Source organism: Lactuca virosa, chromosome 7 (genome assembly GCF_052849685.1).
Source record: "Lactuca virosa cultivar CGN04683 chromosome 7, Lactuca_virosa_CGN04683_v6, whole genome shotgun sequence".
In the NCBI taxonomy this organism is placed as follows: domain Eukaryota; kingdom Viridiplantae; phylum Streptophyta; class Magnoliopsida; order Asterales; family Asteraceae; genus Lactuca; species Lactuca virosa.
In genome coordinates this window covers 288,188,751-288,206,887 of record NC_136432.1, presented here as the reverse complement: position 1 = coordinate 288,206,887, position 18,137 = coordinate 288,188,751, and the positions used below count along the sequence as shown (strand labels likewise).

The 18,137-nt window shown below is 36.8% G+C and overlaps 1 protein-coding gene across 3 annotated transcripts; it reads right to left on the bottom strand.

The window, feature by feature from the left end:
- Positions 1–11,495: 11,495 nt before the first annotated feature.
- On the bottom strand, positions 11,496–17,756 carry LOC145126076 (uncharacterized). Of its 3 annotated transcripts, none has more exons than XM_079061486.1 (13): positions 17,393–17,756; positions 17,242–17,308; positions 17,109–17,155; positions 16,949–17,036; positions 16,731–16,864; positions 16,544–16,642; positions 14,900–16,482; positions 14,686–14,799; positions 14,573–14,614; positions 14,348–14,474; positions 13,739–13,801; positions 11,836–12,147; positions 11,496–11,755 (listed from the first exon to the last, which is right to left on the bottom strand). In XM_079061486.1, exons 1-7 carry the CDS (start codon positions 17,612–17,614, stop codon positions 16,408–16,410), a joined length of 732 nt encoding a protein of 243 aa, XP_078917612.1. In that variant the 5' UTR covers positions 17,615–17,756; the 3' UTR covers positions 11,496–11,755; positions 11,836–12,147; positions 13,739–13,801; positions 14,348–14,474; positions 14,573–14,614; positions 14,686–14,799; positions 14,900–16,407. The 3 variants fall into 3 exon arrangements, with proteins under 3 accessions (XP_078917612.1, XP_078917613.1, XP_078917611.1); XM_079061487.1 differs by having other exon boundaries at positions 14,686–16,179; positions 16,362–16,482; XM_079061485.1 differs by having other exon boundaries at positions 14,686–16,482.
- Between the last annotated feature and the right edge of the window lie 381 nt (positions 17,757–18,137).

The following is an 18,137-nucleotide window of genomic DNA, read 5'->3' as shown; positions in this document are numbered from 1 at the left end:
AAGCTAACTATACTCCCACTAGCCTTGACATATACACAAGATTCATCTTCACTCCTAGAAAAGCCAAATTCCTTGACTTTCTCATCAAAGCAAAGATTCCATCTGCGAGGTGCTTGCTTTAACCCATAAATGGATTTCTCAAGCTTACACACTCTATTAGGGTACTCTGTGTTGACAAAACCATCTGGCTGACTCATGTAAACATCCTCAGCTAACTTTCCATTAAGGAAAGCGGTTTTGACATCCATTTGCCATATTTCATAGTCATGAAATGCGGTTATGGCTAACAGAACCCTAATAGACTTAATCTTGGCCACTGGAGAAAAGGTCTCATCATAATCAACTCCCGGAGTTTGTGAGAAACCCTTTGCAACCAGTCGTGCCTTATAAGTGTGTACATTACCATCCATGTCGGTCTTCTTCTTGAAGATCCATTTGCACCCTACAGTCTTACGACCTGGTACATTCTCAACCAAGTTCCAAACTTGATTGTCATACATGGACTGTATCTCGCTGTCCATTGCCTCTTTCCACTTGGCTGACTCAGGGCCTGCCATGGCTTCCGCGTAACTGTTAGGTTCATCCAGACATATCAGCGTCTCATCAACAATAAGTGTATCACCTTCCGCAGTAATATGGAATCCATAGTAATGCTCAGGTGCATTCCTAACCCTTGTGGAACGCCTCAGAGGTACAGACTTGTCAATTGGCTCAACAGAAGTTTCCTCCTCAAGTTGAGTGCTAGGGTTTGAAGTTCCTTCACCACTTAACTCTTGAATTTCTTCAAGGTCAAATTGCCTCCCACTGTCTCCTTGGCTTATGAACTCTCTCTCTCGAAAGAAAGCCCTCCTAGCTACAAAGACCACATTCTCACTAGGTCTGTAGAAGAGGTAACCAAAGGATTTCTGTGGGTAGCCGATGAAAATACACCTCTCACTTCGAGGTTCGAGCTTATCATGAGTCTCGCGTCTCACGAAAGCCTCGCAACCCCAAATCTTAATGTGGTCTAGTTTGGGTACTTTACCAGTCCACATCTCATGAGGAGTTTTGGCAACTTTCTTTGTGGGAACTAGATTAAGGATATGGGCGGCAGTCTCTAAGGCATACCCCCAAAATGAGATTGGTAGCGAAGCTCGACTCATCATGGAACGAACCATATCCAACAAGGTTCGATTACGCCTCTCAGCTACACCATTCAACTGCGGTGTCCTGGGAGGTGTCAATTGTGAGACAATCCCACATTCCCTAAGATAGTCGAGGAACTCTGAACTAAGATAATCACCACCTCGATCGGATCGAAGCATCTTAATGTTCCTGCCCAATTGATTCTCGACTTCCTGTTTAAACTCTTTAAACCTCTCAAAAGTCTCTGACTTATGCTTGATTAAGTAGACATATCCATATCTACTGTAATCATCAGTAAAAGTCAAATAATAACGATTAACATCCCTTGTGGCATGTTTGAAGGGCCCACACACATCCGTGTGTATAAGATCCAACAAACCGTCACCCCTCTCACAAGAGCCTGTGAAGGGTGACTTTGTCATTTTTCCAAGTAAGCATGATTCGCAACTATCATCTGACTTTAGGTCAAATGACTCCAATACTCCATCCTTTTGGAGTTGGCCTATGCGTTTCTTGCTTATATGTCCAAGACGACAATGCCATAATGATGCTTTATCCAAGTTATTATCATTAACAGAACCAATACACAATACATTATTTCCACAGTTATCAACCACAGATACAGTTTCATACACACCATCACAAGGTAATGCTTTAAAATAAAGAACATTATTAAAGAAAGCATTAATCGAACCAACTTCATTATCAAATGAAAAGGTGAAACCTTGTTTATACAATGCATGAAAGGAAATAATATTTCTTGCCATTTCTGGCGAATAACAACATTTATTCAAATCTAAACTAAACCCACTACATAGCGATAAAGTATAAACTCCAATCTTGGTGACAGGTAAAGCTTTCCTATTCCCCATGATTAAGTTTATTCTTCCATGCTCCACATTCTCACTTCTTCTTAGTCCCTGCAAATCAGAACATATATGAATACCACAACCGGTATCAAGGACCCAAGAGTTAGAATGGGGTGAGTTATTAGATAAGATAGTGTAAATACCTGCATGGTTGGGTTTAACTTTCCCATCCTTCACATCTTGCTGGTACTTTGGGCAGTTCCGCTTCCAATGTGACTTTTCATGGCAATAGAAGCATTCAGCCTCTTTAGGGTCAGAAGAAGGAGTGACAAAACCTTTCTTGGTTCCACTTGAAGAAGAGCCATCAAGGGTCCTAGCCTTGGTACCCTTCGAAGAGCTCTTCCTCTTCTTCCCTCTACCTTTCCCGATTGCCAAAACCGGGGCGGAGTTTGGAGTAGGAGTGTTAACAACCGACTTACCCTTAAGACCTGTTTCTGCGGTCTTGAGGAGTCCCTGAAGTTTGCTGAGTGTGACCTCTTCCTTATTCATGTGATATGTCATGCGGAATTGATCATATCACGATGGTAAGGAGTGCAAAATGATATCTATTGCAAGCTCCTCAGGGAAGTTCACATTAAGCTTCAGCAACCGATCCACATACCTTTGCATTTTCTGCATGTGGCTCGTGACGGATTCTCCGTCCTTCATCATGGTTGTTATGATAGAGCATATGATTTCATACCTCTCTTTTCGTGCACTTTGATGGTATCTTTCCATCAGATCTTGGTGCATTTCAAAAGGGTAGAAGTCCTCATAGGACTTTTGGAGTTCCGCTGTCATGGTGGCCAACATGATGCATGCCACTTTTGTAGCATCCCTTTCATGTGCCCGGAAGTCAGCGATCTCCTGGGGAGTTGCAGTGGTCTCATCAATCTCCTTAAGCTCCTTGTCAAGGACATATTCTTTGTCCTCGTAGTGGGTAATCATCCTGATGTTTCTGATCCATTCATTGAAGTTGGATCCATCAAAAGTGACTTTCCCACACAAGTTCATAAGGGTAAAGGAGCCATTAGGATTAGAGCCAGAAGCAGCATTGTTTGAAGACATCTGAAAGAAGAGAACAAGATTAGTTTAGATATTAAGAGAGTCCTTAATAAAACACCCAAATGTAATATTAAGGCTAGGATCCAATCACAATATATTATAACTTAGAAGAGGTATGCCGTAATCCAAGCTATAACATATTTGAAAGGTAGGTGAATGACGATTCACCAATTTCCACCATGAAAAACGAAATATAAATATTAGGTTTTTAATTGGTTCTTAGAAATTCCTAGATTCTTTTGAGATTCAATGAACTTTTCAAAGGCATGTTTCAATCTCGAGTGTGCCCTCCAAGTTTTGTGACTGGAATACCGAGGATCACAAAACGAGGTGTGAAGTAACCATGCAAATCACTTGGTACCCTCAAGGTTTATCACTCAATCGATGTGCCGGTAAACCACACACGCTACACCGATGCTATGGTAAACCTTAAGTCACCCTTTACCTACCTTGTTAAGTCCAAGTTAGTGTGTCGGTTAACCACACACGCTCCACCAACGACTTAAACAAAGTGTAAAGTGTAATTTCATGGATTAGCACCTTATTCACATTTTCCTAAAGTAACTAAGATTGGGAATTTAATAAAAGCATTTAGTTACTTTATAATATTCATCATACTTTTAATGAGAATTTATAAGTCCTTGTCTTACCCGTTCGGCTAACGACCCTCCACCGATCAAGGAAGCGGTGGGTGAGAGTGGACACCCATTAAGTTGCCATTTTATAGGCAACAACCTTATACCCCCTTTATAGACCGGCTTCGTGAATGAGGCGTACTAGCGGTAAGACGACTTGACGTTATATATATATATATATATATATATATATATATATATATATATATATATATATATATATATATATATATATATATATATATATATATATATATTAGTAACTTATAATATTATAAAGTATAAGGGTTGAATTTTAACTTTTAAAATTCTAAGGGTTGGAACTAAAGTTTTAATCAAGACTTTACATGTTCCAAAACTTGAGGGCAAGTTTTGTAAACTTCCAAAACTTTTCATTTCTTATAACTTATGAATTAATTGAGTAATAAAAATGAAGACTCTTCATTTTTATAACTCTTGTGTTCTTTTAATGGCTTTAATAAAAGTGAGACTTTTGGTTTTCCATAACTTGAGGACAAGTTATGGACTCCATTAAAACACATTATGATCATGAATTAAACTACCATGAAGGTTACAAACAATTCCTATGATCATCTAATCTTCATAAGTTCAAGAACATGAATATGAACACTTTCAAGAATCAAAAATTACACTTAAAAAAAAAACTTGTAATTTTAATAATTGCCGTTGTAAATGGATTAGCATAAACATTACACCATCTAAAACAAGCTTTAAAACATCAAAACAGTTTAGGGTAATGTTTCTAGTCCATTTCCAGCAACAAATGTGCAAACTTTCATACGAGCAGAAAACAGAAAACCGATTTTTTTTCAAGCTGTTTGCACAAAAAAAAAACAACAACAAACGAACCATGCTCTGATACCACTGATGGGTTTTGAGCATTCTAACACTTCCTAAGTGTACATGCAACCCTAATAACCTTGGATCTATGTTTGTCTAATTATCATGCAAAGTTGAATTCCAAGGTTATATTCCTATCTAGCATACATGGGGAACAAATTTTAACTTGCATGAAAGATAGAATAACTTACCTTGTTGTTGCTTATGATCCTTGAAACCTTGTGAGCCTAGCACCCCAAGTGTGATGCCTCAAATGCTTCACACAACACCAAATGCTTTTGGAATGACTTTAGAGAGAATACACACTTCTAAAATCGGCCTAGCCCTCTTGTTTCTTATGTGTAGCCCATTTTGGTGGAGAATGGGTTTCTTATATAGTGTTGACACATCTAGGGTTACACCATGTAAACCCTAATGTGTCATGACTCTTCATTTCCATGACCCATGGGTTTGTAACTCCCATGGAGCATCCATGGAGCATCCTATGGGTGGAACCCAACTTGATAATCCATGGAGCCTCTTAGCCCACTATATAAGATATGGAAGATTTACATAATCTACCCATATATTTAATTAGTTATCTTTTGATCACTTAATTAATTCTAAATTAATTCTTGATCAAACTAATTAAATAATATTATTAATATATTAGAACTTATAATATATTAATAAACCATAAGTGTTATTTCTCTCATTTTAGTTTATCCAATTGCATGGTGCCATGCAACCCAAATGGACCATGCCGGGTCGGGTCAAGTACATACCAGAAATAGTTATGGACTTATACACCTTATCCAACATGAACACGTGAAGAAACAACCCTCCACGTCTGACAACCATCTCATAGCGATGATCGGATCCTGAACTCCATCAAAGGTAGGGGGCTTCGTATTATCGAAGTCCCGATACTGAAAGCCTCGACCGGATCCTCCCCCTGCCGCTGTTACAGCCGTTGTAGCTGCCGCGGCAGCCGTCTCAGTAAGAGCTGCATAACGATCATCGAAGTACTCTCTCATAGCGGACTTAATAGTCCCAAACAACTCCGGGATCTGACCCCGGACAATCTCGACCACCTCCTCGCGGATGATCTCCCTGACCCGGTCCTCTGTCAACATTGGCCCCTCCTGGCCAATAATCTTAGGTGCCACTGGGGCCTCCTGCTCACCCTGTCCTGGTCCCGATCCGGATCCAATCACGACACGCCTCGCATCTGCCATACTGCAATACACCAACAAGATCCTCAGATACCTCGCATAACCTCTGAGAACTAACCTTTAACCAACAACCTAGGGGTTGTGACTTCCTTGACACGCGTATGGGTCCTGTGCTTTCAGTAGTACGGGCCCATACTACCTTCCACACCTACCCATATTTGTCTCAAGTATCACCACAACACCCTAATATTATACATCACACAACGAATGCTCAATATCTCATAACTGGCCTCCCGGCCTCACACAACCCACCCATCCATGAAACTTCCACCAACCCTGCAGCACTAGTGTATGCTAGCCATACATGACGTTGGACCCTATAGACTTTCGAATATCCAATCCTACCCTAAGCTCCCAATCAAACAAGAACAGAACATAAGGCCAAATCAAACATTCTCAGGCTATAAGATCTTAATTATACACAGCTGTGATGCATACACAAGTAACTATAGTAATAATGTCAATCTCATATAAAAGAAACCCTAGGCTAGCGGGCATCATGTAATCAGGCAATTCTATCATGCAAATTTCTGAAGATCCCTAGCCTAGTACTAGCATGTTGTTCTAACATATCACATAATCAAATAACTTGTATGGTATTTTGGGGTCTACTTACTGGCTCTGGCTGATCGTACCCTCTGTATTCTCCTTTACTTATTTTGAAAACCTTTTGAAAACCATTTTGAATATCCCTCCTTGATTTGAGACTGGATTCACACGAATGTTCCTCCAATTCACTCAAACCAAGGCTCTGATACCAACTTGTAACACCCATAAAAATTGAGCTAAATTAAAACATTTTAATTCATTCAAAAACCATTAACTTCATACATCTCGTTTTCAAAATAGTTTATTATCAGAGTATCCCCCAGAACCATATCATATAAATCATAAAACATGAGGAGCGGTACGATCACGCCTTGGCCTTGCCACGATCTCCTGAAGTACCTGAAGCAATACACTGAAACTGTAAGCCCGAAAGCTTAGTGAGTTACCCCCAAAATACCAACCACATATAACCATACTCATATCATATCACAATACAGAACAGCCATTCACATCGGGTCTACTGTGTGACTGGTCCGCCCGCACCGGGCCGTCAGTCCACCTGGTCCACCCTCCGAGTCTAGCCATGTACATCGAGTCTACAGTGTGATTGGTCCGCCCGCACCGGGCCTTCAATCCACCTGGTCCACTCTCTGAGTCTACAGTATGACTGGTCCGCCCACACCGGGCCTTCAGTCGGCCTGGTCCACTCTCCGAGCCTCGACACGTCTGGTCCGCCCTCTTGGGGCCTTCAGCCTATCCGGACCGCTCGCTGGGCCTTCGGAATATCCGGTCCGCCCTAGGTATGTTGGCCTACAGCACAAAGCAGGACCCGCCTCAACCCAACCCCCGTCAAACAACCATGTGCACATAAAACAATTAATCACATAACAGATCCTTAACCAGACAAACAGTCTAACAGATTAAGTAGCATATCAACATTCTAACCAGGATTTCAACCTAACCGGTCACTAGCATAACATTACCCTATATACCGGGTACCGACCTTAACCAGGTCGCTAACATAACACCATCCTAAATACCAGGATGCAGATCTAGCAAAGCAATAACATAACAAACAATACCCGGATTTCCATCCGATAAAGGGCCGGCCTTGGTGTCGTAGACCCTGTCGATATAGTGAGGATAACTCACCTGAAATTGCCGACTGAAAGGATAAGATCAGCTGCTCCGACCACCGACACGAACTCCACCACCGAACACTACCAAAGAACCAATTCCATAAATACCAAAATCATCAAAATACCCTTGGTAGACAAACTGGTCAACTCTTAGTCAAAGTCAAAGTCCTCAGTCAAAGTCAACCTCCCTGACTGACTCTACTCGCCGAGTCGACCCGTCGACTCGTCGAGTCCCTATACTCAGAAACTCCCATAACACGACTCTACTCGCTGAGTCACCCCAAGACTCGTCGAGTCCAACGATCTCCGAGTCCCATCCTGCTCAACTCACTGAGTCACCTCCCGACTCACTGTTTCAAGGTTTAACCAGAAAAGATTGGGGTTCTGCGACCAGACTCGTCGAGTCCAAGAACAGACTCGCCGAGTCCAAGACAATCTTCAACAGACTCGCCGAGTTGTTCTTCCACTCGCCGAGTCCATGCACATGTTCATACGACTCGTCGAGTACACCCATGTGACTCGCCGAGTCCCTTCAGTTCTCAATCCATACAAAGGCTTTTCGAGCCATGCAGAGGCTCCAATCCATAGATCCACTCTTCTACAGCCTAACCCTCACATAAAGTTGCAAACTTTACGTGAAACCAAGGAGATATAAGTCCAAAACACTTCTAGGGCTAGGTTTTATGACAAAAGGGCTTCCCCAACAACTCAAAGACTGATGCTTTATGACTTTCTGTACCAACACAAGTTTAGATCTGAAGTAGCAACCTCAGATCTAAGCTTCTAACTCGAAATAGCTCACAAACAAGCTCTGGAACTCCACATCAACCACCAAGGATGAACCAAAAAGGAAATCAGCATAGTATTATGGCTTTTTACCTCTGAAATGTGCCCAAACAGATGTAGATCCCAGATCCACACAAGCCCCTTGATGTTAGCCTTTGATTCCTCAAGCTCTTTTCACCAATTTCCTCTTCCAAGCTCCAATCTCCACAATAATGAAGCCTCACACGAAAATTAGGGTTTCTGGAACTCTCAGGGGGATTAGGAGGCTGGGAGAAGGACATAAAGTCCTTTAAATAGGGTGCAACCCTCGGGATTAGGGTTTTCTTCCTACAGCACCAACTCGTCGAGTCCAAGTCTCCGACTCGGCGAGTTGGCCACTTAAACCCTGATAGAATCCCGCTCCGACTCGGCGAGTAGACGGACCTACTCGTCGAGTCCCTTTCCTAAATTTACACTTTGCACCCTCCAACTTCTTGTTTCCGAACTTGGGATGTTACACCACATATCATACATATCATATAACGGGCCCCGCCCAATGAGATACGAGCCATGCCCACATTTGCATAACGGGCCCCGCCCACACGTGCAAATAATTTATTTCAGAAATTAGTTTCTAGATACGATTAGTTTTTTTTTGTGCAAATACTTTACTACTTGTAAACAATTATCAATAAGAGTCATGCTAGCAGAAAAAAAAATCAATAAAAATTAAAATTGAAAAGTAGAGATTCTTTACAAATGTATATGAACATATGATTGATTGTGCATTATTAATCGTGCAACACTTCTTTTTACACCACATTTGATGTATAAAATTCATTACCGTTAAATTGTTCGTCGGGCTCCACTAATACTTTTAGATTGACACGTGATATCTCTCTGGATAATGTCACATAAAGTTGGTCGTGCAAGAAAAACTGATTCTGGAAGATAAATACCTGGATTTGGAATTGTTTGTCCATGAGAACTTATTGATTGTCATCACGTAACATAATCAGATTGAAAACTATTTTCATCTTTAGCTTGAATAGGAACATGGCATCGACGCTCCGTCCCATATGATTATTTTTGCAATACGAAGTAGTTGAGTAGTACCACTTGGTCTTTTAATCTTGTAAATTGATGAAGTAGCCGCGAGTGCACTATGACCACATGAATGAATATTAGCAAGTAAAGCTTTGTAAAAAAATGTTTTTCCTGTTCCACCGAGACCATCTATGAAGAAGACTCCTTGAATATTGATATGGACATGACACATGATTTCATCAGGCGTAAATTTTTGTTCAGGATTGAGAAAATTTCGAGCATGCAAATGTTCAGATTCTCAAACCATTGAGAATTCTTCTTGTACCTCATGAAAACTCCATATTCTAAATCGACATTTTCATTTTTCTTTAGAAGATCAAACTTTCTATACATTTTTGTATTGTCACTTATAATCTTCTGAAAGAGCAATTTAATGATCATCCCATAACTTTCGAGCATCTCCTAGCTCACAAAAAGTCAATATAATTGCAAATAGCCTTCTAAGAGCATTGGAAAACTAAAAACAAGATGTCTCTGTAAGACATTGTGATAAACCATCATCGGATTTTATTAACCCTCTTTTAAGAACTGTTTTTCGAAATGTGGGGTGTTTTATGTTGTTGATTGTATAGATATTTTCAAAACATGTAGGGCCACTATATGCAGTAAAAGTAGGCGAAGGTAGTATCACTCTCCTTCAACAGAATTAGTAGGGTACCCGCATAATGCAGCGAGAGGTACATAGTTTTATTCTGGTGATTCATTTTTTTCCTAGATGAAAAATAGTTTGCTTTCAACCTATTTTGATCAGTGTCAGTCGCTTATTTTCGTACCGCTTTTTTATCATTTCTTTTTTCTGGCGTGTCTTTTTTCAATTGGGTTTCGTTCAAGTGCAATTTGGTCTATCGGTACTTTTCGTTAGTTTTTTCGGTTCAAATTCACGTTTTTCTGGTCGACTTTATTTTTTTTGTTTTAGTCCCACTTTTATGTATTTAAATTTCTTTTGGAATTAATTTCTTTTTTTGTGAGTTGTTCGCTTTGGAAAGGGTGATATAGTTTTCTTTTGAACACAAAATCGACAAATTTAGCTTTTTTTCGTTATTTTTATATAAATTTATTCGTATTATATATATATATATATATATATATATATATATATATATATATATATATATATATATATATATATATATATATATATTAATGAAGTAATCAAAACAAATATTAAATGAAATAAAATCATTACTTATCATTTATTTTTGTGTGCCAATTGTATTTGCAAAATTAAAAATCAAAGAAATTTAACATCCGAAGTTCGAACATAATTTAAACCTAAACGGTTATTATAAGTTTTCTTAAAATAAATTAAATGTTAGAAAAGATTTATTCGCATAACCAAAATTTACAAGGTATAACATTGTAACATTTATATAAATAGACAAATATTGTAACATTTATTTCTGAAAACGTAACTAAGCCAAAAAAAAAATTACAAATTGATTGAAAACCAAATCATGACACTCTTATCCCTTAGATCTCTTTGGTAACACCAACACATGAGTTCGGTTATAATGTCATCAAAATAGCCAAATCAATCCGATCTACAATAATTAAAATTAATGTATAAGTAACAAAATTAAAGACATCTCTCTATTCTAATTCTAATAAAAGAGTAGATTTATTCTCCTTTTGTTATGTGCCATCCTATTAGGTCTCCAATTAATGGAATGTCATTTCTCAAGAGTTTTTGACCAAATAGGTGTCTTTCAAAAAAATATTTACTAAATAGGTGTAATTTCAAACATATTTACAAAATAAGTGTATTTTTAAATATATTTACTAAACCATATTTACCAATATTTTAGATAAAAAGTTTCTGATTTTTTAATATAACTTTTAACCTTTTTTTTAACTCTTTGTTATTAATTTTTGTCAAAAAAAATTACATACATCTTATTTCTGATTTCATCATCACATCATTTTATCATTGAATGCCATATTTAAGTTTTTTTCTAATAAAAGCAATCACAAAATGCAATAAACGGTTGAAAACATAGAAACAACAGTTTCCAACATCTATCCTAAGAATTCCATAAAGAACTTGAAATTCTCATAAACTAATCCACCAACTTTACAGAAAAGTAAGAACATATTCATCTTTTGTTTCTCAAACAGAGCAAGTGGAGAATGTAAGTAGATTCACATCAAGTTCTTCATGGTTTCTGGGTTCAAAGGCTGCAGTTGAAATATTATAACATCAGAGGCTATTTCCATTCAAAATAACATGCTTCGTTCTAGGATTTTGATTTTTATGCTGCAGTGTTGTGATCAAAACATAAAACTGAACAAAGACATTTGTAACAACGAAATTTCATCATTTGTTGATGAACAAACATGTTACTATAATTGCAATTTATGGTTTGATGAGATGAAGTTGTTTAAAATGCATAAAGTTGCTTCCGGGAGTCTGCTGTGATGGAGGCGGACTGGCTGGCGTCTTCACAAATCTGAATGTTGAAGCAAATAGCAGTTGGTTGCAGTTAAAAATCAAAGTAGGAATCAGACTTAAAATAGGAATCGGACTTACAGGAATGTAGTGCTTGCCGGGAGTCTGCTGTGATGGAGGCGGACTGGCTGGTGTCTTCTGTAGCCAGAATCGGAATCAGCATCGAAAAACAGTTACAAGAAATTAAGGCTTGCTGGCGTCTGCAATGGTGGAGGCTGACTCGTCGGCGTCTTCTGGGGTGGAGGCGGACTCGCCAGCATCCGTTGTGGCCAGAACCAGACTCGCCACGACGACCGTCGGTTATGGCTGGAGTCGAAGAATGTGATTGGGGTGTCGGGGGAGCTTGGTGTGGCCGATCCATTCCGTTTGCTTTGTTAGTCGGTAACTTTAACCCTAAAAGGTAAATATGTTTAAAACTACACTTGTTTGGTAATTATGTTTTTAAAAAAACACCACATTGGTAAAAAAAACTCCATTTCTCAACCTATTGATTCTCCATTTCAAATTTCAAAATTTTCATTCTAATTACATTAAACTAATCCATACTAATAAATGAAAAACTTTTTGCCACATGTCATGTTTTCATGCATTTTGACACATGTAATTTTGTGGTTAATTCTTAGAAATTAATTTCCACTTGTCATTTTGTGGTAATTTTTAATTTTCTTAATTAACTATCTAATTTTTAGGTTATAGAAAGTAACTAATGTGTTATTAATTTGTTTCCTTATATTTTCAAATTTTAATATATTTCCTTCAATATATATAATTCAAAATTGATATGTTTTTTTCAAAGTTCATTGTCATTTTAGGCAAAAGGGTCTATTTAGAAAAAATAATCAAAATTTATTGTTTTTTATTGACAAACTAAAAAAAGGTTATATGGTCAAAATATAATTATTTTTCTGTAGTTTGTTTTATTAGTATAAATTTAATTATTTATTATTTCATCATTTTGTTTGTATATATTTTGAAATTTTGTTTTAAAAAATACTTAATGTTTATATTTTGATATTTAATGTTTTCTTTAAAAAAAATGATTCATGTTTATATCTTTTTATATAAAATTTTTTAATCGACCCGTGTAGTACACGGGTTTCACACCTAATAACATTAGAATAAACATTAAAATAACATTAATACAAATTATAAGGTCACATATTTATTTAAATCAACGATTATAATTTTATATAACTAAAAAAATATCTCTTAATTAACAATTTAATTAAAATAAATGATTAATAATTTTGATTTTTTTACTATGAAAATTTAATTAGTTTCAAAACCACGGTTCTCACGGGTTATAAACTAGTAAAATTATAAAAGCCTCAACTTTTTTTTACCAAATAGTCTCTTTATCACAAGAAAATGTCCTCCACAAAATCAACTTCCCACCAAAGTATATTGCTAAATACAAAATGTGTACAATTTATCTAATATCTCAAAGTAGTACCCAAACAATATTTGTAAAAAAGAACCATCAAACAACTTTGTTGTAATCGACTTTTTCTAAGAAGAAGATAATTTCTTTTAATCATAAAACCCATAAACCAAAGAATGATAGATTTTCCTACACTTTTCTATTATTCCAAAAATCAATCTTTCACAACCAAACTTTTTGGACAAACATGACCTTGAAATCAATCTTTTCATAACCAAACCCAAACTATTCAATAAATCACCATTGTGTGAGTTAGACTCGAAAAGAATCATGATAAAATTTGAGAACTTGTCTCTAATCGTGTGTTACAAACTCAAGAATTTTAAGTAACCACACAGAGGAAGGTGAAGATGGAGACCCTCTTAGAATACTATGAATAATAACCAAAAAAGTTAAGAAAACGTTATGTTTGGTTCTATGGCCAAGATCATAGTGAAATTATTATAATATATATTTGGACTGCTATATAGACTTAAATAGGAACAAAAAACAGGATAATATTGAGAAAATAAAAACATTATTATAAGAGTTGTTTGTCCCTACCTAGCATGTGATCAAATTATTATTAGAAGACTATGAAACCTTCCAAGCTAGTCTCCTCCAGACCTGTTGAATATGCATTTGAAACAATTTTTAGAAGGCGCATAGGTTAAGAACAAATTATTACATAAGAAATTAAAAAGAAAGAAAGAGTTAAAAGTTAATATACCACACTTAATTGTAACAAAAGCTTGTTCCCTTCATCGAATTTATGAACAACACCCGAATATGCAAGAAATAACAACAAATATATGCAAAGCAAAGAAACAAACATGTTTTCCACTTCTGGTGCAAATTTCTCATATTTAAAAGGCCTGACTGTAAATTAGTGATATTTAAGAAAATTACCAACCACCATCAAGGTTGTCGACACAAATGAAACATCACAAGAGCTACCAGATTATTGTTTTTTTAGAATATATATTCACTTGGTTAGCTTGACATAATTGATTAACATGTACAGAAATATAAACAATAGACTTCACTAACCTCCATTTGCCCAGTAATTTGATATGAGCATAAAGAAATCAAAACTCTAAATCTTATGTAAATAGTTTCCCAAAGAGCTACCAGTAGAGTAATATATATATATATATATATTCTGAAAATTACCTCTCTATATTTCTTCAAGTACGATTTAAGGGGATTAATGTAATCTTCAACCCTAAGGTTGCCATTGCTAATAGAAGATCACAACCATTGATAGTTTTTCTCTTCCCTTTGACAGTTAACACATGTGCTGCATCCAAATAACATACATATTTAAAATCAGAGGAATATAAACACAACACACCACAAATAGAAACATTTTTTTGGCATATTTAAAGCTAATGGGACCTGAATTGCATCACACTATAAGCATACAGTCAACCTGCAAGTCTGCAATCATTAAAAATTTTATTATTGTTAACATGAACCAAAACAGATGCAAATAGAAAACAGATGCGTACACAAGCTTTCTAGATCATGAGAATTAAGTGTTCATTAGCCATAAAAAAGACATGAACATAGCTCTTAGGCTTGTTCAAACCATTGGGTGCCTTGGACTCCCCTTCATCCCGCATCTTCAAAAACATTTAAAATATAAACTTTAAGTTATTAAAATTGATAAAAACCAACAAAAAAATTAAACCATCAAAATTACTCAAAGAAAATAATATATACCTCATGAGAAATAAGAAATGTAAACATTCACTGAGCATTGGAACAACTGATAAAAGAATAGTCCCTCCAAACATAACATAGATAGATACACACAAAAATTTGTACAAAAGTTGAAAGAAAAAATGACATGACAAAAAACATGAAGAAAAATCAAAATTAAGATCAAGAGTGAGGTTTAGGGCTTGAAATCGATGCTTAACTTTAATATATACTGGTGTGGTTGTGTGATGGTGGCACGATTTAGGTTTTCCAGATCAAGAGAAAGGGATTACGGAAAACAATATTTATGAAGGTCAATATTGGGTGAGGGAAGAAGCATTGGTCGAAACACATTGAGCTTGACAACACTTTGTTCAAGACAAAGTTGTCATTGGTCATGTTCTTGTTTTCCGTGTCCCCTCTCGGTATCGGTATGCATATATCTTTTCCACCATCACAGAGACAGAGTTTACCAAGTTCCATACCAATTTGAGTTGGAATTTGAGTTTTCATATCGTTCATGGCATCCAAGAAGTCCAAAAATGAAGACCCTGCATTCACGGTTCGTTCCTTCTAAAATATATCCAAGTGTCACTGTGTGTGTGTGTGTGTGTATAGCCAACGATATATAATATAATATACATGATCATGTAATCTGTTTGTTCCTGTTATTGCATGCAGAACTTCACCATTAAAGTAGACGTTGAAGGTTCATGGACCAAGGCAGTGAAAAAGGTATTGAACAGTGTTCAAGGTAATGTATTGTATGTTGGTTTCTACTCATTCATTTGATTAGTAATTAACCAATCATTTTTATGTTTTTCTCCTTAAAGATTGTTGGTTGATAGTTTGTTGTTGTTGGTGGTGAAATTAAGGGGTGACTAATTTCAGAATGGAGAACAACGGAAAGGTAAATATTTCGGGATACATCGATCCAACCCTACTTCTAAAGTGTGGAGAAAGCAGGAAAAACAGCAGAGATAGTACATTGGCAAATATGGAGAATGTTCAAGCAACTTGTTTGAAAAGACAGAATCACCCTTGCCCTTGCCCCTGATTAATAATAATGGGTATGGGCATGGGTATCCCCCCAATTATAATTATAATTATAATTATAATTATAATTTTTATAATTATAGAAGAAGGAGGAGGAACTACGCCTTCAACCATCTGGAATGTGCAGGGAATGCTTCCGACTGTTGTGGACATCATATACAAAACCCAATAACTCCCATTAAATCTTCTTCTTCTTCTTCTTCCCAAACTCAGTTCCAAAAGCTTGCATCTGGTCACCCCCCATGCTGCAGTTTGATGTGAAGAATTTCTTCAAAATAATTAAGTTGTAGGTTTCTGTACTAGTGTTTGAATCTGACTATGGTCTGGTTATATTTTTTTTACCCAGATTTTTCATTTTCATTTTCAATTGAATTAATTAATATAAGGTTGAGTATTTTAGTAACATGTTTATGGTGACTTATCTTACAACATATGTATGTATAACCAAACCAAACCAAACCAATTCAGCTCTGCTACTGTTTCTTGGCGTACTCCCTTGGTCCAAAAATGGTAGATCCAATCCTTACATTTGTGCTTCCCATTTCAATCTGCAAATATAATTCATAAATCAACTTGTTCCAATCAAACCTCACAGTTTTTTAAACTCACCGCTAGTTCAAAGTCCCCAGACATGCCCATTGACAGCTCACACTGCTTTTCTACCATTCCAAGTTCCTTGCAGATCTCACTTCGGCACCTTGATAGCGTCTATACCATCCAGACCATCCAAATCACACATACAATTCACTAAACTATATAGCCACATAAATAAACAAGAAACCTAAACAGATTTTACCTTGAAATTCTCTGGAGTCGATGTATAATCTGGCATTCCAATAGTCATTAACCCAGAAAACACCAGATTTGGGCAACTAAGCTTAACATGCTTCACAAGATCTACACAGCTTGAAGGTTCAATCCCAGATTTTGCTGACAATAAATTAATGGTTACTTACAATCAGCCCATGTATATGATTTTGTCTTAAAAAGGAATCATGATGCTTGTTCACTTACATGCCTCTCCACTCGTATTTACTTGGACCATAACTGCCAAAGGTTTTCTTCCAATGCTTGAAACTGCACGATCAAGGTGATTTGCAATCTGTGAATCCAAAATCCATGTCAACACATTCGTCATTCTGTTATTCATTCTATCAATTTGGAGTTAGGTTACCTTCTCGTTATCTACACCCTGCACCATCGATAGATTTGGAACAGCAGCTGGATACAAGATAAACAACATCATTTATATATATTCATCTTATTAGTTTAAGAATAGCCCCATTCTATGATGGTGGATCCGTTACCGAGTAGGGATTTTGCTTTATTGCTCTGTAAATGTCCAATAAAATGCCAGTCGATATCCTTTGGAAGCTGCATGAATTAATCGATTTCTTCAACGCCAATAGGCTTTAGATAATCGATTCGGTATAAACGAACTGAGAGACAAAATAGTACCTGAGGAGCCTTTTCGATGAATTCTTGGACATAGTTTTCCCCAAAACAACGCTGTCCTGCGTCGTAGACTTGGCGGATGAGAGAGATAGGTTTAGTCTTGCTCACTGCCACCACCCGCACATCATCGGCATGGCGACCAGATCTTTCCGCCGCATGCCGGACACGGTGAAGAACCGATCGCAGAGCCGTCACCGCTGCAGACTCCACAGCCTGAGCAGCCATTCTGGATGATGCCTCTCTCTGGTGTTATAGTTCCGGTTTCTGTTTCTGTTGTTGATCATACTCATGGATGAGAATTGGGTCCTCCGGTTTATACAAAACCACTGAAAGTGTGAGGTTGTCAATCCAACATGTCGATGACACCATCACCATATGTGTGTGTGTGAGAGAGCAGTAACTTATTATAATTCTAATTCTAAATATATACAATAAGTAAACTTTAGTTTGTGAGTAATAACACTGTAGCTAAAAGTATATGATGTTATGCATGATGTACAAATGTTTGATGCGGGAGGTCTAAATTTAATCCCTCTAACTTTATATAATCTTTCACTTGCAACCCCTATTTTGTAAAATAAACTCATCTACTTTGTAATATGATATTTTTCCTTTCTTTACTTTTTAAAATATCACTTTCATTCCCTCCACCTTCAACTTTGTAAATATTATTTTCACCCTTTTATTTTCTAAACTTTTGTGTTTATCTCAGTCTCCGTAAAATTTAGCTGTAGCTAATAGTACAAGT

Coding starts and splice junctions, on each gene's coding strand:
- LOC145126076 (XM_079061485.1), bottom strand. CDS start 17,614: ATGGCTGCTCAGGCTGTGGAGTCTGCAGCGGTGACGGCTCTGCGATCG. Junction 17,037..17,108: donor AGGGTGTAGATAACGAGAAG/GTAACCTAACTC, acceptor TTGGATTCACAG/ATTGCAAATCACCTTGATCG. Junction 16,643..16,730: donor CGACTCCAGAGAATTTCAAG/GTAAAATCTGTT, acceptor TGGATGGTATAG/ACGCTATCAAGGTGCCGAAG.